Source organism: Apostichopus japonicus, chromosome 8 (assembly GCF_037975245.1).
Source record: "Apostichopus japonicus isolate 1M-3 chromosome 8, ASM3797524v1, whole genome shotgun sequence".
Taxonomy (NCBI): Eukaryota; Metazoa; Echinodermata; class Holothuroidea; order Aspidochirotida; family Stichopodidae; genus Apostichopus; species Apostichopus japonicus.
Genome location: NC_092568.1, coordinates 16,645,839 through 16,666,303, shown reverse-complemented (window position 1 = coordinate 16,666,303; position 20,465 = coordinate 16,645,839). Strand labels below are relative to the sequence as shown.

The following is a 20,465-nucleotide window of genomic DNA, read 5'->3' as shown; positions in this document are numbered from 1 at the left end:
TGGAACAGTGTATATAAACATTATTTAAAATATAGTGACATTTGGACATGTTTTGTAATATATAATTACCTCTCAACATATTTCTGTTATCAAAAATTGTTTTCACTTTTACAATATTTTGTTCTTTTCCAATTAAAGGCTGCAGAAAAAGCTGCCAACGAAACTTCAAGAATGACTGCTCAGGCAGGCAGAGCTAGTTATGTGCATGCTGATCTGACAACAGGTAAAAAAGATGCAGGGGCTGCAGCCGTTGCTAGCTGGATGAGGGCAGTGTCCGACAGCTTCAGTTAAAAAAGATGGTTTTGTCATCCTTGGAACTCATGCAATATTAAAGATGGTCTGATTATAAATGCTGCAGCTGCATCCCTATAGATATTTTCATATTTTGATAGATTGGCAAGTTTAAGTTCTGACATATAATGTCGGTAGTTTCTTGCAATATGATGAATCGATAAAATCCTTTCATCGGTATATCTGATTTTTCTGTAAGATTGTCTCAGAGGTTTCAATTTTCTGACTTTGTATCCGATATCACCAGGATGCAGCTTATATCACCAGTATGCAGCTTATTAATATCATATTTGTGAAAAATTTGCAGTCAAAATTTGAATAGAGGGCTTCTACGAATGTTATAAATAGTTTTTTTTCTGTCCTATAAAATAGTTTTTCCACACAGTAAATTTTCTTCTTCAACATATTAAAACTTGTAGTAATTTCTGTAATTCCAGTATTACCAGTGTAATATTCTTTTGTGTTCCCTATTGGTTTGTTGTTTCTCACCGATTTCTGATTCCGTTTTGATTTCCTCTTTTCATCTCATTCTGAGCATAAAAGTCTAGGCACTCATGTTCTAAACTTCTCAAAGACATGTTCTCTTCTCTAAACATTTTATACCAGATTTCATGAAATCAAGTAACAGGTTTAGTTTGCGGTTTTGATGATAGGCGTAAACGTTTGAGATAATGATGGCGTGTGTGTATGTGTATCTGGAATACTATTTTTTTTTTTAATCCTTGCCTGTAAGCAGAGAGCAAAAAGAAGAGGAAATTGGAAGGGTTCCATACTTGATATGTAGATGTCTCATATTGAGCACAAAATGCCTATTGTACTAAATAAGGGACATAGATAAAAGATCATTTTAGGTCAACCAATGTCATGTCTTGAAGGCTAGACTAATTGAATTATTAAATGTCTAGGTATTTTTTGCATTTTTGTAGTTCTTGCATTCATACAACAATTAGTAAAACAATTAGTAAAACTCTTATTTAATATTTCTGTGTAAAAGTGTGTATTTCTTTTACACATTCTCCTACACAGGCTCTCTAGTGGATAAGCAGTTTGCTAACAGTTTTATTTTATTTATTTTTATTTTTATAAGATAATACGAGGAGGTTTTATTCCATAAAAATATACAACTGACTATTTTCACAGCTGAATCATCTAAACCGCTGCGAAATATGTCAAGTCTTCAAATCATTCTTGCAATCTTGTTATCACAAATGGTCAATATTTCTACAAGACTATTCCATAAACATAAACAAATATCTATATTCATGTTTACAATGTATCAAAAATGTGCTAGGATGAATAGTGTTGAACGTATTCAAGGGTTTCTCTGCTGTTTAAATAAAGTTAAAAGAACATGTTTAATATGGTTTGAGTTATTAGAACTCATAAAATAATGGATCAATATTCAGGCCCTTCACTGAGAAACCCATATTAAGGTGCATTCCCATGATTTAGCAAAGCAATTTAAACAATACTCATACTTACCTCATAATTTACTCATACTTAACTCATATTTATTTGAACTATGACACATTAAGTCTAAAATCATGTCTGAAGTCTTCCTTTAAATACCTCTGTACCAGTCATGTCTTTTCTTCAATGTGTTTCTTTATTCATATTTTGGTTGATTTGATTAATTTTGTAACATTGATTTATAAAATCTCTGTTAAGAGAATATATATTTATTGGAATGCATTAGTGGGCAAAAAAAACACTTGTTTTCTACCTCTAGTAAGACTTAACCTGTGAAACAAAGAGTATATAATTAAAAAATTTATCAAACAAGAATATTCATTTATATTAAAAACATGGTAAAAGAAAGTAATTGTGTTTACAGTGTATTTATTTTATGCCAATATATATGTATATACAGTATTGTAAGAAAAATATTCCATTCATTGGAACAGTTACAAAGTACCGGAATAAAAAAATATGTGACTAGTATCAATTTTGCAATTAAAATGTAATTGACAGAGTATTTAAGTGAGAATTTAACATCTACAATCTCTCCTGTGATACAAAATTTGGTCTTCTCTTGAGGTAGAATTTTTTACTTTACAAACATCTGTATCTGAATTAGATAATAATCTTGGCAAACAGTGTGGAGATACCTTCAAATTCTCAGCTTGAATCTGCTCGTTGGGTTCGTTGTCGTAACATTTTGTGTCTTCATCCTCTCATATCCTCTAACAATGCAGCTCCTCAATTTATATGATTATCCTAATTTTATGTAAATAATGACGTATATGTTGAACATTTGGAAATTTCAATCATGCTTTATACATCTCAACCGAGACAATTTTGAACGAGTGCTTCAGCAGTAGACTTTACCAATCGAACAGTGCAATGAGCTACTTAGTGATTCTCATTATAAAGTAAGGAAAAAAAAACCTTAGAATTGTCACGTAGTGTCAGGTATTGTTGAAGACCACTGTAGCTAGGTTTGGGGAATATTACCACAAAAGTAATCAATGGATTACTAATGATGAAAAGGCCAAGTAATGACCATTCTTGATTATGAGTTGAGTACGCTCATATTTGATATTACACAGGGCCGACTTGTTGATAGAAGAAGGATATTGAATGCGAAAAGGGCAAACTTGTTTTGTAATGTCAAAAAGAGGCGTTTCGCACAAAATTCAACAAACATCACCAGCCGAGGAAAATGCATGATACGTAGGCTGCTACCAATAATACTACTACTAGGCCTACTACTGTTACACATAGAGCCATATTGGTACTTTTACTACTGCTACTACTAGACTCAACAATGGAAAGAATTCTAAACAGTCTAGACTACCCACATATCCTAATAAATGATGTGCGCATAGTAAGCATATGCAGCGCAAGTTGAATTTCGTATGAAAAGCTATTTTTTTCACATCACGTGGTTGAGCAATTGTTGAACAATTGCAGGGTAACATGGCAACAATGTTATTTTAGACAATGACATAAGGTAAGACATCAATGTGAGTTTGAGCAACAGCATGGTAAACCAGCAGCAACAACATTAGTTTAGACAACAAACTTAGTTTAGACAACAAAATAAGTTTGCCCTTTTCACATTCCATAGGATAGCACAACAGACTTCTACAAACCTCTGCTAAATTTCGTTTCGAGAGAAGGAATAGCCAAACTTTATGCACAAATGTTTATACTATTGTCCAATATCAAAAACAAAAAAAAGAATACAAAAAATCTTAGATGTGACGATTGTTGTGACAAATGCTGAAAAGACTGACTGAAAGTCTTGCTTTAGCAGTCTCAGGAATAGCACAATCTCCTTAAAAAGCATGAACCCTTGAGGAAGGATGGAAAAATTTACTCATAAAAGCAAGAAGAAAGGAACCCTTTAAGAAGCATGGAAAGTTTACTTATTAAAGCATGGAAAATGAACCTCCTTTAAGAAGCATGCAAAAATTAACTAAAAAAAGCATGAAAAATTAACCCCTTTAAGAAGCACGGACAAATGTAAACACGTCACTAATAGGGAAGAAAAATAGAAAATAAAACCTAAAAATTATTTTTCATCACAAGGGCTGCATTTTCATATCCACTACATTTGATTATCACTGACCGTAAAAGTCTTGCTTTATCAGTCTCGGGAATGGCACAATCTCCTTAAAAAGCATGAAAACTTAACCCCTTTAAGAAGCAGGAAAAATTAACTTATATAAGTATGAAAAATAAACCCCTTTAAAGGAAAGAACAAATGTAGACCCACCACTAATAGTGAATCAAAATAGGATATCTGCATCCATCAAAACTAAAAGTATTTTCATGTCCACTACAAAGAAAATGACTGACTGCACTATATTACATATTACAAGGGTGCAATAAACATATTCTGGGTTATATTGATTGATGAATTATGAATCAAAACATCCTGGTGAATCCCTAAGTTTCATTCTGAGCTATTGATGGTCACCAAGAAGACCTTTGTCATGGCTATTGACTATGTTGTATTTCTGTCTTTCATTAATTCCTGTTTTTATCATTTGGTTGCCACCATTTGACTACCATTACAAATTTACCCTGCATACTGCAGCACCTTGCCTTAAAAATCACAAACCAATATTTGAACCAGGAGGTTTATTGCTGGGTTTAAATGATCCTGATTTAAAATTTCACACCATTGATGATATTGTGTACACAGTTGAACATGCATACTATAAAATGGCACTTCATACCATTTCCTCTGTATTGATATTCAATATTATGATGGCTTAATAAGGACATAGAAAAGAAAGTAAATTGAGCAAAAAAGTCAAAATTTTGAGATAAAAAGTCCACATTTTGAGATAAAAAGATTTGGGAACACTTTCTATTTTTCCTGTCCCTATTAAGCCACCGTACAATATTTATACTTTCATCTCTATTTAAAAAGACAAATCAAAATCTTCTAAGAAGCATCACCCTTTTTGACCCTTGACACCTGGCAGTGATAAATTTATAAGACATCTGTCTTAAATATATCTGTTAATAATAATCATTCAGGATGTAGAATGTGCCATCTATTTAGAAGACCTATTCTGTGGCACAGGATACAATAGATAAATTGATATAGAATTTAAAGCAAAAGCAACATTAAAAAAGTGTGAATTAATCTTGAACAAATATGTTACAATATGTATCTGTCAGACTTAATATAGATATATAAATGAACTATTATAACCAATTGTATGTAAAAGAAAAATGCACATTCCTGGACACTAGAATATATATGGATAGAAAGATATTTATTTACTGAATTAATACAAATCGACGCGTTACTGAAATCGTCAGCTTTATGCCTGTCACACTGGGTACTATCTGATTGCAATTAAAAAGTTAGTCCCGAGAAAATTTACATTTGACAGATGTAAACATCCTTGTGAAATTTGCATTCTGCTCCTATGTAACAATTTTCGAGATAAAGGACTTCTGAAGTTGACACGTTTTACAGCAGTAGTGAACTTGAAGCAAACAGGTGTGATGTCATAGAAGCATGATATTAATAAACTGCATCTCAGTATGAATACAATGGCATCATCATCGTTATATTGTTGTAAACTTTGCATCCACTTGGGTTGAGTTGAAACCCTATCCAATCGAAACAATACAGTGCAAAATCAAGTTTTGCTGTCAGGGTGCCACTATGACATCACACATGTTTGCTTCAAGTTCACTTACGGTACACTGACACTTTAAATTAACATGCAAATTAGATGCAAATTTCCCAGGAGGCTTTATATACAAATGTGTTTTGCTTTCATCAATTAAAAATAAATTTCCCTCTGGATTTACCTTTTGAGATATGCCTCATGTGTCAATACAAATATAACTGCAAATAATTGACTGCTTTAACTGTATTGTTAATTTTTATTTGTACAAAATTATCATCTGATAAATTAGATAATCAATGCCTGAAAAAATGCATATTTAGGCCTTGTGGCATCTACATGCAAATAACTTTTGTATTATTCAATTTAGTTTACTTTTAATAACAAATGATTGTCCACAACAAGCTAACCATAACTTAAAAGGTTCAAGGAGAATTTAACCCTAGATTTTGCAGCGGTCAGATATTTCAGAATAATATCATAATAACATATATGAAATGACTACTCAGAAAACACGTTTCCCCTGAAGTTTTCAATTATTTTTCACCTTTGAAGCGCTCTCGTAAAATACTGAAAATTAATAATATGGATGCTTACATAGGGCACATGAAAAATAATTTCAAAATTCCTGATAAATCAAAAAAACGTTTTGTTTTCACTGCAAAATCACAGGGTTTAAATTCTCCTTTGATAAACTTTCTGTTTGAAAGTTTATGGAATGTTCAACTGTGCTCAAAAGACAGTACTTGATGTAAGCCATTCAATATTTCCGAAACTGTATACATTTCATTTTGGTGAAGTAAAAGGGTTGCAAACTGCTGTCTTACAATCATTACAATAATTGAAATGATACTTTAAAAATATTCGTTCTGGGCCAAAACGGTACATGCCAGTGGTTATCAGTGAAAGTTTGGTGTTTTTGTTGATGCATCATCTAACAAGAGCAGAGTGAATGATCACATCGTAAAAAAATGTTATTTTTTTTCATTTATCCACAAAGGAAAAAAAAAAACACTTAAATGCATTTTGATACCAAATTCTATATATAGAGAACATTGACAGCTCAACTAACTATCAGTAATTTGGAAAACTTTTTTGTTTTCACAATAAAAAAAATACTGATGAGGATGGGGGTTTGACCTAAGGATGTAGAAGATTATCCCGGTCTTGCATGTTGCCACCATCGATTTGGGTCAAGTCTGGTCTTAATGATCTTTAATGCTCACTCCATATGCCGTTTGCCCCATATCTCCACTTTGCTGAACCACAGGCGATGGGGAGTTCACAAACATATTAGCACAACTTAACCAATAGGAGGTGAGACAGAATATGGAACTACAACCGGATAAACATACTTTGAAGACCAGTCTCTCTCAAAGACTGCCCTAAGTTGTGACTCAAATGACTGTGACGTCGTCGTCGTCGTGGACCCCGTGGAAACGTCTTGAGTTTTTGTGTTGTTTATGATGAATCCGATGCCTCCTGTGTCATTGAAGTAGTCTGCCGACCAGTTAGATGTACCTGAATTACAAAAAAAAAATTACAAAAAAAATTTAAAAATCCATTCATGGCAATGTGAACTTTCAGCCTGAAACTACACATAGAATACACCCAATAGAAAAATAAAATGTCATGTCCCGCTGGAACTATGACATCATATCACCTGGACAACCCTTGGAAATGAGTTGTGTCGACTATGACATCACACACGGACATGTCGGCCAGAATCGGTCATAGGACATGGCTTTTAACTTATTCATATATTGGAAATGAAACTAGGATTTCTTATATTTTAAGATTGGCTAATGTTGAAATCCTATGGATGAGGTGATCATAGACAAAAATCAGTTAGGGTCAAGACTTCCTGTTTTCATTAGTATTCAGATAATTTAATGGCAGCATCCAATTTTTGGCTCTCCTTTATGAAATGTGACACACTATTTTTGACAGACAACTGTAAAGTCCAGCATTGTCCACTCTCTCAAGTATTGAGGGGAGGTCAAGATACCAATTCCAACACACCTCTTCAGTGATTGACACAGAAGAGAATAAAATGAAACCAAAACTCCCCCCCCCCCCCCCCCCAGAAAAAAGTCCCAATTTGAACACCACTCAGGAGGGACATATCTGCACAACTCTTTCTGGATTTCTTACTTCATGAAATGAAGTGATCATGAAATAAACTAAGACTCACCAACATATGCTGCATTCTCTGTTATCATGAACTTGCAGTGGTTAACACGGCTGTATTGGACTGGAAATTCATTCAAAGGCACAACAAACTGTCTCTGTATTTTGTAGGGAAGACACAAATCAGAAGGCCAACAAAAAATAAATGATTGCTCATCAAATCTGATATAAGAACATTAAATATTAACATTGCGTACACAACATTTACAAGAATTAATAAGCAAGCTTCTTGCACCGACTTCTCTCTGAAACTCACCCCTGATATGTGTGAAATAGATTGAGTTGTACAGTTTAAAACAGAGCACATTTTCTATCAAGCTTGGCAGGCTGGTTGTACTACCTCTAGGCCACACAAATATAAGCATGAAATCAAGTGTAATGGGCCTACCACTTCTACGTCCATAAGTGGAGTATTATTGAGAGCGGCCAAAGACTGAAGGAACCCTGCAGTAGCATCGTGTGTATGTTTCCAGTACCCAGTCAGCAGGCGAACTTTGACACGACCATTCAGAGCTCGTTCCCTGAGTTTAGCATCAATGTCATTCCAGAATCTACCATGAGAAAAAAAGTAGGTGGGTCTCTAATATAGAATGAACTAATATATCTTTATATATATATATATAGTTCAAAACAAAAGAAACCTTGTGATTGAAAATACAAGTAGACCTTACTAGGAAACTAGGAAAAAGGATGTTATTTAAGATGTTCTTAAATAAGAGCTTCCAGAGAAGGTTTTTGCAGTAATACTGCACATGGTTGTGTTGAAATGCACTTCCTTCCATGATTTACCACTCTTGAACAACCATTCTTACACCACCACCACCTGCCCTTCCTCTCTCTTACTATTAAGGGTGTAGAAAAATGGTGTACGTTGCACCTGTTGAAGTCATTTATGTTGAAGCTTTTTCCACTTGTCTTTCATCAAATATCAGCAGAATTTTCCCCACTGATTTTTGAACACCATCCAATATATTTTGGCAACCCTACATGGGGACCTATGACCACCAGATTGAATGGCAGGGGGTTTTAGATGGTAAGGATCTCCATGTAGGTACCTTTGCCAACTTTTAGCAACTTTCAGCAGGCTTAAATTTGGGGATGATATACTGATGACACAAAAGGGAATTCTCCACTGTGTGTTTCTTCAAAGCACCAACAATTATACTGACCAGCGATCTCTGAAAATGTCTACTTACATTGGTTTGGGTGAAAATTCCCACATTGGTAAGTAAGACATTACAGATATGTCGATAAACTCCTTGGCTTTGTCCATTACGTCGAGAATAGCATCAATGTCACCAGTCCGTCCTTCGGGACAAAATGAGGGGGGTGAGCTCTATGAATGACCAAACAAAATAACAATAAATACAGTGGTGTATAATGTCTGATTCATTAGAGGTATGTACAACAAAAACAAAGGGGGTTGGGAGGCGATTGGATCGGGCGGGGGGGGGGAAGAGTCAGTGGGGAAGAAGGAAGGGACAAAAAACTTATACTGCACCTGTATAGATCACCACTAGAGCTATGTATTTACAACAGAAATAGGAGAAAGCAAGTGGCGGGGCTTGGCGGGAGGAGGGGAGAGGGGGGGGGAGAAGGGGAAGAGTAATGACAATAGGAGAGGATGAGAAAAATATACAAGTCCATAAAAATTAAAACAATAGACAATGGAATCAATATATGTCTTACTTTTTGCTTCTGTTAATATTTTAGTGTATTGCAACTTTTCCAATTCATTTCGCATTGTAATTCTTTACAAAGTGATTCCATTCATTTTGTAGAACTCCATAGTTTCAAGAGATTTTTCTTGAAGGATATTTTAATTTCCAAAAAATCTTTTGAGAGTCTGATGATGTGCTTCAGTTTCAGTGTTTTTGCTTATAAGTTGCAGTTGAAGCTTGGTACATTTTAAGACTCTTTGTCAAGTAATCACTTCATAGGCATAGGAGCCCAATTTGATTTGGGGGGGGGGGGGCTGTAACGACTTGCCCGAAAAATATAACCCAAATTTTTCGCGCGCTCCGCGCGCGCGCGTTCGACATCTTAATTCGCATAGGCATGCATTGGTTATTAGGCCTACACCGCATGCCAGTAACATACAATCATTTGCCGTGTTATCATAGTCGGGACCATTTCAGTTCGGGGGGCAGAAAGGTTTGTGCCCGAAAGTTCCCGTGACACTATCTAAGCGGAGCGCCACCATCAGTTGGCGCTTAGTGTACAAGAGATTATTTTGGCAAAAGATGCCTCTCAGATTGCCGGAAATGGCACTTCTGAGGCTTTGCAAGTTGCATTAAACATTCTTTATTTTATAATCTCACGTTTTAGAAATTTACACTTCCCCAAAAATTTGGTAAATTAGAAGAAGAAAAATATGGTAATATCACTTTTTGGGGAAAAATAGGACAGTATATTTTTTAAGCTCCTATTTAGTTACCGTATTTATTATTTTAACACAGTACTGAGCTACCTCCAGAAAAACATACATTGTTCAACGACACGTAGGCAGGATAATGTCGCTGTGTGGGGTGAGACTGCAATTAGTCTCACAAAAAAGTATAAAAAATAACAAAGAATATGATAAACCTGTACTTCTAGGCTTGTAGGGACTCCCTCCCCCACCCCCACCATCCATGAAAAAGAAAATGTTTCTTATATACACTCATGTCGGGGATGTCCAGGTATATAGTTGACTAGTTAGAAAAAATATTTACTGTGTTTTTTTCTGTGGCCAAAGATGTCGATAATCGGTGGTGTTACACGGAAATATTCGGGTATAATGATGCTAAATAAAGAAAATCATTAGGCCTATATTTATATTAATGTCACAAAACAAATAACACAAAACACTCTCCACGGAATTGTCGGGCAAAAATTTGAAAAAGATTCGGGCAAGCTACTGCATATTTATATCTATATATTTTTTTCTCCTCTTAGGCTGCCCGAATTTTTCAGGACTTTTGCCCGAATTTCTTGTCCTCTGGAAATTTGGAGGCAGTCTGCCCCCCCCCGCCTCGTACGCCTATGCGTGTTATTACCCTTCCATATTGGTTACAATTATTGGGGAAGTCGTTACAATAATAATGATCGTAATAATATCAGTTTAACCATTGAAAAACACATTGCATTATTTTTCTTTCAGTAGGTGCCCGAAAAATTCTCAGCATATTGCCCGAATTTTCACAAAAAATTTTTGGTTGGGGGGGCTGCAGCCCCCCCAGCCCCCCCCGCCTCCTACGCCTATGAATCACTTAAATCTCCAACCTTCATGAAAAACATAGCATCTAACAATAGTTCATGAGGACTGATCATGCCACTCAAACCTGCCATTTCAAAATGCCCTCTTGTCCCTGACCCCCATTACACACCTTTCCTCTATGTCCTGCCTATGTAAAAGGGTAATTAAGCATGTTTAGAATACACTTTAAAGCAGGTCAATACCCATTACTCTAACTTCACTTTCTACATTAAGTTTTTCAATGAGTGTGTCCAGCAGCAGTGCTATACCCCCTCCCAACCCCCCCCCCCCATAAATAATTACCCCCAAAGGAGGATTTGGGCATGTTTCATAACAAGTAACCAGAAAGACTTTAAAAGAGAAATTTTGCCAGCATAAAATATGTGGTCAGCACTAAATTTAAATAAACAACAAAGTGGCTTTCTAGCCAGAAAACGGAATAAGTAAAAGGAATAAAACATATATACCTAACGTGGTGTTGTACTCCTTGATAACTGACGATAACTTAGCAATACAGATGTTTAATGAAAGGAGTGCATAGGTGGCTAGATCGTTACTTACATGCCCACTGTCTATCCCTAAACTTATCCAACTCATTCTTAAACTTCAAATAAATGTAAATAAACTAATGTAAAAGTAATTGGGAAATTATAACGAAGAGAAGGAAAAACCGCAAAGAAATTTTGGGTTCGAACTGGATTCAACCCTGTGACCTCAGGGTTACAAACCCTGCACTTTACCAACTGAACTATTAGTACTATTAGTACTTTTAGTCAATAGAAGTTAGTGATCCCAATGTAGCCAACTCTTTCCATTTACCTTTTATAAGAGAGGAAACTGATGTTAGTGAACACTTTCAACATTTTCAATATCACAGCAAGGAACTCTCACTTACCGACAAGTAAGTTTCAGTGATGGTATTATTGACCAATAACTTCAACGGTGTATCTTTGTTGAAAGTCGTCGCTAGAGAAGCTGGCCATTTGGACGGTACTTTGGAGTCGGGTTGAGCCATTTCCCAGTAAACCTCAAATATCTTGGCCATATCATCGGCATAACATGGACAATCTTTCATGACGGCAGACAGTTCCTTAACCTGGAAATCAAAAGTAATTCTTGCTTAGCTTAGTACCAACATTTAACTTCCTGAATGCAATGCAAGTACAGTAGGTTTTAATAGCAGGCAGAGCCAATTTCCAGCATTCCAGGAGAATGATATCACAATTGACCAAATTTAAAGACAATTTACTAGACTTGCTCAAAAAGGAATTGGTAACTACTTCGTTTGCATGATGTTACTGTCAAAGAGGGTTGCCAAATTCCATTTATTTCACTAAATGGTAAACAACCTTCTTCTTTTTTTGAAACAGTGCAATCACACACACTCTGTTTGCTGTGTATATCCGTATGCTTTTCTGTTGCCACAGCAATGGTTGTCATAGTAAAAGTAAATGTTCCCTGAGTAGCAAGTCTCAGGGGGTCAACCATGGTAGGGTAACCTGAAATCCACATCTGTGAAGATGCATAAAAAGCTGTCTATGTTTGTTGTGGTATCTTTTTGACAACATGATTTTTGCAGGGCATGGTGAAGGGCATGTTCTTCACAAAATCTTTCTTGCAGACCACAAGCATTTATTCATTAAGGGTGTTTGTAATTGAATATATTCAATTCCCTAGATTGTCCCTTTGTTAACATTTTTGCAAAATTGGAACTTTCTCTATGAATTTCATGTTATCAAAAAAAGTATTTTGCAATGATGATGATGAACGTAACTCTACTGTGGTCATACACACTTCACCAAACTTTAAAATACTGTAATGTCTTGATGCTATCAGGGGCTTCAATCATGGGAGAACAGGGGGATATTTCCCCCTACTTTCTGAGGCATGGGGGACACAATATCAAATGTCGTCCCCAGGTTTAGAGACTGGCTAGTAAAGGCGCTAGGCCTTAGGCTTTTAATGACTTGTGCATCTCATAAAAGGAGTTCAAACATTGTGCTATGAGATTAGTAATTATTAATGCTTTATTGTCATCTACTCAACCCCACAATGAAAATTAGGACTTTTAAACTGGGTTGAAATATGAATTTAATTTTTAGCATAATTTATGAGGAACCATACACGGCTAAGGCTTTATATAGGCTAAGCCAGTAGATACTGTAAACAAAGTTCATGACAACAAAGTTCAAACAAAGTTCAAGTTTTGGTGTAAGTTTCAATTTTATTAATCATTATAAGGCCCTAAGTCACTCCTAGATGTTAAGTCTTTCTTAATCTCAGTCCAATCACTTGTCAGACTTTTTTTGTGTGACATTGGTTAAAATATATTTATGACTGATATATCAATTCAGGGACCAAACAGAAGCAAACTTGAAGAATTCTAGATGGGAGTCCGCCCCCCAGGCCCTTGCCAAGGCTTAGCCGCTGGTCCCCATCAGGGGCCTAAGGTTAGCCCCATGACCCCACCCGATAAATGCTTGAGATGTGCGCTACGCATTGACTTGTTCACTTTCAACCAAGTTCAATCATTTATGTCCCAACCACTTTTCAATTGGTGATTGACACACATGGATGCTATCAACATATGGGTTGAACATCATGTCATGAGTCAGTATCATATTCCTTTTATAATCTCCATCATACTACTTTAATCTCCCTCATATTCCTTTAATCTCCCTCATATTCCTTTAATCCCCCTCATATTCCTTTAATCTCCATCATATTCCTTTAATCTCCCTTATATTCCTTTAATCTCCCTCATATTCCTTTAATCTCCCTCATATTCCTTTAATCCCCCTCTTGAGTATCCTGTCACAAACAATGCAAACTAGGATTTCATCCAATCTTGAAATACTTTTTGCTGTTCCTATTGTCTGTTGCCCTTGCTGTGTATATTATCACTTCCTTATTGCTCACAAACTGAACTGGCTAGATAAACAATACACTATACATTATAGCAATATCTTTCCCAGTTCAATTGCACTACAACGTCGTAACTTCCTGAGTTTCAGTGAATCACATGACATTAAAGGACTCGTTCACTTTCAATTTCCTAACAGAGATGGTTCAAATAGTAGGTCAGCATGTTGATAAGCTGGCGTTAGAATCTGAGTAAGCCATATAGCAGCAACACACAAATACAATGGAGGAATTCTCCTTAGCTAGTGACCAGTTAGAAGTTAATTCCACTTACACACAGATTCACTCAAGACACTATTAGTACTGTCCACAGATTCTTCCAAGTCTCTCATTCGTGGGGATGGTGTGGGATAAGGGTTAATTCTATGTTGCTATGCTTAACAATTATAATAATAATAATAATATTATAATAATAATAATCATCATCATCCAAAGAAATTGACTATACATAGAGGCATCCATAGGTATTTCATTTTCATGAGACCCCACTATAATCACACTGTACCTCTTTAATAGAAACTACAGAATATCATAACATGTATGATATTTTCACGCCCACTGAATTTCTATGACAGTAATCTAAACAAGAATGTTACATTGCTCACTGATTCTTTGTAATGTTTGATATTAGGGCATAAAATGAAGCAGGGGACTGCACATAGGTTTTCCAAGGTATGAAGATTGTTTCAAGTGATTAGTGAAGCATTCTACACCTCCACATCACCAAATAGATTTCTTGCATTCAATGACATGGATCCATATACTGAAATTTGCAAAGTATTCATTTTGGAGTAGTAACTGCCTTAAACAAGGTATTCCCACTGTGACCTCTTTTGGCCTCAAATGACCTGTGACCTTTACTGAGGATAATAGTCTCCACAGACGCATACACACAACCGTACTAGCAAGTGGATCTCTTTGGCCCTTAGCAAGAATGAAAGAATGAAGAAGAAATCCACTTCTCACCTCAGTAAGAGATCTCCAATCTAAATTAGCACTTCCAACCGCAAAGTGTTTGCCGTCGACGAGCCACATCTTAGTATGAAGTACTCCACTGCCGAACAGCTTTGCCATGTCTATCCTTCTCACTTCCGCCAGGCCCTCTTCTTCCAGCATTTCGGTGTCATTACTGATTTTATCCTCTTTAATATCTACAACTATTCGAATTTTTAAATCTTTCTCTTTGGCAACAGCCTTTAAAGTGTCAAAAATTTTCTGACCCTGCATATGGGAAGGAAAAAAATGGAAGGTAAACATTATAAATCAAATTAAGGATTTTCGTCTAAGGGTTTATTATTCAAACCATCTACCTTTGGATGAATGGACTATCTTGGGTGATTGAGTCAAACAATTGGTTTACAATTGGATACTTGTTTGGAATTCAACCAATCTCCAATATTTTACTTCACAATTTAAATAACTCGACTTCATTTAACTTGGTATCAAGCATAGTTTATATGCGGTTGCTTCAAAACTTAGTCAACCTATAAATTAGGTCCTCTTCTTTCTAGACCTGCCGGCTATTTCCGCAATTTTTTTTTAGGATAAGTGATGAACCTATCAAATACATAGGAAATATCATTTACGCATCATCAAGAAGACCTTGGTGAGTTAATTTTACTAACCAAAACTCTCTTGTATTAAAATCTTTGGAATCTCTGGTCTTCCACCGACCTGACACCGATCAGTAAAGTGTTAATTATAAAACAATTTGCTATTTCTCAGCTAGTCTACCTATTGTCTGTTTTACCTGACTACCCTCCCCCCCCCCTTTTATAAAGATACTCTTTTCTACAAATTTATTGGGTCAAACAAGTGCGGCAAATTGAAAGATCAGTGTTAATAAAACAAAAATTCAACGGAGGACTTAAAACAGTTGACATAGAATTACTTGTAAAAAGTCTGAAAAATAAATGGGTCAAACTGTGTCTAGATGAGAGGTCGGGAGGCTGGAAAACACTTTTTGACATAGCCCATAAAACTTATGGAAGCAAATTTCTTTTCGTGTGTAGTTTCTCTAAAACTGATATTGACATTTCAAACACTTTTATTTCCGAGGTATACAGTGCTTGGTCCCACTTTAATTCCCGCCCTCCAGATCATTTTAATCAATTTGTTGTTGACTATTCAAACATAAATAAGTAATAACAATAATATTTACTGAAATATTTTAATGTCGAAGAAAGCTTATAACCATAAAAGATTTCTCCAATGGTAACGGTACAGTACTGCTTTTAATTAACCTATACTGCATTCACTAGAAGTTTGATATTACAAATTTAAGAATACGATAAACTTCTTATTTTATTTTCAACTGTAAAATATACAACAAAATTCCTGGCACATCAATTTTATAATATAAGTTTCATTTTTTTTTACAAGTAGTGTTACTTTTAATGTAAGCAAAATGATGACATGTGCAGTTTATGTTTCCAAGAAATGTTCATTGACTGTGTAAGTTAATGTGTTTAACACAGGGTTTAGAAAGTTGAAGCTTCATTTGTAAAAGTGTTGAGGATTTCTATTTTGTAAATATTATGCATAAATTGTCAATTCAGACGATTGATATCACAAGGTTAAAGACAAAAGAGGAATCAATGAGATTGGGGTAAACAAAATAGTTAATCTGTGTATGTGAAACCAGCATAACAAACCTTCCTTTCTTTTCCTTATCAATACACAAATTCAATGGTTATATTTTTTTATCCTCCTGTTGACCAACTTTCTGGTTACATCAATGCACATGTGAATAGCATCACAATTATCAGACTATTTATCAGGAGGGAATCCTTACAGTACCTTGCAAAACAGGAAGAAGAACTGATACCAAGGGATTACTTTCAGACAGCAGGAAACAATGAGATTGGTCACATGTACCCACTACAAGGTAGCACTAACTTAAAACAAAACCTCAGCTCTTGTTTGCTATCAAATTCTACTTGGACTTGTGTGTTATGACAGTTACTACAACAACAACAAAACCTGCAGATTCCCCAGTTATTGAAACTTGTGCTATTGATACTTTGTTCAGTTTCCGATGCAACTAATTGTCTTTTAATTAAAAGTATAAATAAACAAACGACATTATGAACACAGATAACTAATACCAGTAATTTTACAATCATTCTTTATCAAGAACATTAAAAATATGTCTGAAATACTTTGTACTTGCTTTAATACATTGCTGTACTGTAGGTAATTAGTTCCAAATTACTTTTAATTATTCAGAAGATTGTTTATCATCAGGAAGTTTAAGAATCAATCATAACATGAATTATCTCTCATTTCACAAATACCTATTTAATTAATGCTCTGAAAGCCCTGTGTTTTTCAGTTGTGTAGTCATCATGACTACCTTGGACATGCTAAATAGTGACTGAGTGAGGTGTGACATCACAGGGACTAAAGTGTGGTGGGTGTTGGGGGGGGGGGGGTGGGTTGTGATGGGCAACTAAGGGGAACAGATTTGTTTTTAATAGTCTTATTCCTTACCGGATGAGAAGCATTAACAGGAGGCTTAAGATCATCATTTCGTAATGACCAGTAAAAGGCAGCGATATCTATGGTCTGCTCAGCCGATTGTATCAAATCAGTCCAAGCATCGATTGTTGATTTATGTTTTGGCGAACCGGTTGGAAAAGTTAGATTTGTGGGAATACTTTCAACTAACTCGACACTGGAATAGAATAGAAATTTAACATGAGGAATGTAGTTTCCATGAAGCAAAAATAAGAGCAGAATTTGTATGTCTGTTACATCAACTTATTTATCACAAGAGGCATTGGATGATACCAAACATGTAACATGAAACTTGATGAAATTCTAAAGATATTTTCCAGTAGAGAAGCCTTAATATTTTGTTACTTTGTGAATGACAACTTTGAAGTTTCCATTAAATCCAGATATGTTTCTGAGCTCAAAATCCTGTGCGCTACTGACCTATCTGACCAACTGACCTATCCAACTGTTAATTTATGCTGAACACTATGTTACCACTTCTGCACTGAAAGTGCTAGTCAGAAGCATACAGCATGATGCACACTGACTGACAAAAGATCTACACTCCCCCTCCCATTGCCCCTACCCCATTGCAACTAAAAACAACCCAGAAAACTGCAAAAGTAAGGAGAGAGGAAAGAGGGGTGGGGATCTTTCCTTTGAAATAGTGAATTTTGTACACAAACAAAAGGATTAGGAAATTGTGAGCAAATTTTTTGCTATTTTAAAGTAAATACAATAAGCAGAATGTAAACTTCCTCACCCCCACTCCACCCCACCCCTCTAACAATAAAAGACCCAAATATGACAAACACTTCAAGACACATTCACAGGAATCAGGTATTTCTGGTACAACTGACCTGCATGCATTCCCACAAGGAACAGCGGATACATCTTCTGGTAACATCCCAAACAAGGACACAAGAAAAAATAGCACAATTGATACACTGAAAAGAACAATGGCAATTCTGAACCATCCATGGCAGTCGTCTTTCTTCACCTCTGACCGCATCATAGCACTCTTTTCACCGCTTGGATAATCCATCTGGAATGGCAAACACAGATTATGCAGCATTAACTTTACAAAGGTAAACTTAGAGAGAGAGAGAAGCATTAATTCCACTGTTTCAGCTCGGGTGTCTATATTGACAAAGGAGAGTGATGAAGAATGTGAAGGAGCAGAAAAACCACAAACTACAAGTGTATACTGTTAACTGTAGAGAGTGGTAATAATAAGTACGCACCAGGTGCGGGTCAGTGCCCATAACTTCCCAACTAGTGCCCAGATGTTTCATAAGAAAACATAGGCTCGGCGCTGCTTTTTCCAACTTAGTAGCGCCCAGCTAGTTCCCGATATATTGAACATTGGTTATGTATGGGTTTTTTTGTGTTATTCGTCAATCTAGCTTTTATGAGATGAAGTTTAAATATTGTATTGCACAAAAATATCACTTTTCAGTGTGATTTACAAAGCTGAATGCATATATGCCTAGCATAGGTTGGAAAGATGTATGTTGTACTACAACAATAACAGATACTACAAGGTAGCATTATAAGATGAATTATGCGTTGTTTGCGAATAGAATTTAAGGCAAGCTCACCACATGGCGGGTAGTTTTAAAATAATTTGTTGCTCATAGGTTCTTATACGTGACAGGCTTTTCAGTGGACCTTTCACGTGGGAGGTCTTGATAGTCTGAGCAAGCCCTGCCTGTATGGTTTAACTTATGTTGCATATTTTGTTAAAATTACACCTTGGCTCCAGATTATACTATCATCATGCACCCTCATATTAAGATATATATGCAAGAGCACAATAAAACAAAATTAGTACAGTTTAGACATTCTTTAAAACTCATTATTCCATTCGCATCAAGCTGCAAGCCTGTACATCCACTGAGTGGTTCCTAGGTCCACCAAAAAGCCTGTGACCTACTGTCCTAGGAGTGACTTTTTCACAGATCAATACTATAATCAATTACAAAATTAACTGGGCACAGTTACAGTATGAATCAAACAATTACAATATTACTGATAACATTAATGGATATGATTATGCAGTAATATGACGGATGTGATTGAAATAGTGGCGTAATAAAGGAATTTTTTATTGTAATTTACACATGTGCATAATAATATTGACAATGAAAGAAACGGCTGTTACTATTCAAAAACTTTCCCTTCCCCGACTCTCCCCGCGCCCCCCCCCCAAAAGGTCTTTTACCTGTAGGCTGTAGTACAAAGGCATTCAACGAGACACATGGCTTTGTTAAATGACCATATACAGATGTTTTTACTGTGGTGCAGTCTACAGTATATGTGCAGTACATAGTAGTGGCTAATATGCTATACATTTCATAAATAAAGGGTCCTTGTAAGCATTCCATATTTTGAGGACAATCCTGGTGATCATAATTCACATTGGTGCAATATCTTAATTTCACTTGAGCTTGCGATATTTTGGGTATAAATGTTCTATGGATATTTGTTATTTTACACTCTATTCACTTTTATCTGGATAAGGAAGTATGACTCTCTTTGCATAGGCCTAGGCAAATTATTATGACCATCAATAAATTTGAGTAAATGAAGTGAAGGCTGAAACAATAAATATGAGCTCTGCAATGAATGTAGAACCTTTAATCTCATTCTAACACGCTTCTTCCTTACATACACTGAGTTACACATTGCGTCTGGCATTGTAAGTGCAGCTAGTCACAGCCAAAACTACAGTTGGGAATCAGACTTCTGGGAATGTATTCTGTATTGCAGGCAAAAACATCTGAATGCTTTGTCAATGATAAATTTAATAGTAACGTTAGGCCTGGCACTAATGTTAGGCTAAGTACTGAAGTAGCCTTCTTCTCACTTTGTGTTAGTCTTAGCCTGTTCAGTCTAGCCAAGTTCCAGTTTGGTACTGCAGTGCTATAGGCCTAGAGATATAGTCACGTCTAGGTTAATTATGACAAATAATTATACTAGAGATCCTATAGTCTTATACTAGAGATATAGTCTTAGGTTAATTATGACAGAATGATGAATCTAGTATAAAATAAAGAAGACATACGTAGTCAGAAGTCTCGATCTCGTTGAACACATTGGTTTTGTTATTGTGATAGTATCAAAGAATAATTTGTGAAGGATTAGGATGCTAGGCCGTCTGCTATGCTGAAAACGTAGGGTGCAAGTTAAGTTGCGACTGCACAATAATACAATAGGAACTACTG

The 20,465-nt window shown here is 35.7% G+C and overlaps 2 protein-coding genes across 2 annotated transcripts in view; one reads left to right on the top strand and one right to left on the bottom strand.

The window, feature by feature from the left end:
* The window catches only part of LOC139970746 (triokinase/FMN cyclase-like), a 16,281-nt gene extending 12,218 nt beyond the window's left edge, over positions 1–4,063 (top strand). Inside the window, 1 exon segment of the mRNA XM_071976702.1 lies at positions 139–4,063. Coding sequence (XP_071832803.1) covers positions 139–291 — 153 coding nt within the window. The 3' untranslated portion in view covers positions 292–4,063.
* On the bottom strand, positions 2,114–20,465 carry LOC139970747 (5'-3' exonuclease PLD3-like). Its single transcript, XM_071976703.1, has 9 exons — positions 20,306–20,465; positions 18,099–18,283; positions 17,233–17,416; positions 14,707–14,961; positions 11,714–11,914; positions 8,777–8,916; positions 7,969–8,131; positions 7,585–7,678; positions 2,114–6,911 (listed from the first exon to the last, which is right to left on the bottom strand). Exons 2-9 carry the CDS (start codon positions 18,281–18,283, stop codon positions 6,694–6,696), a joined length of 1,440 nt encoding a protein of 479 aa, XP_071832804.1. The 5' UTR covers positions 20,306–20,465; the 3' UTR covers positions 2,114–6,693.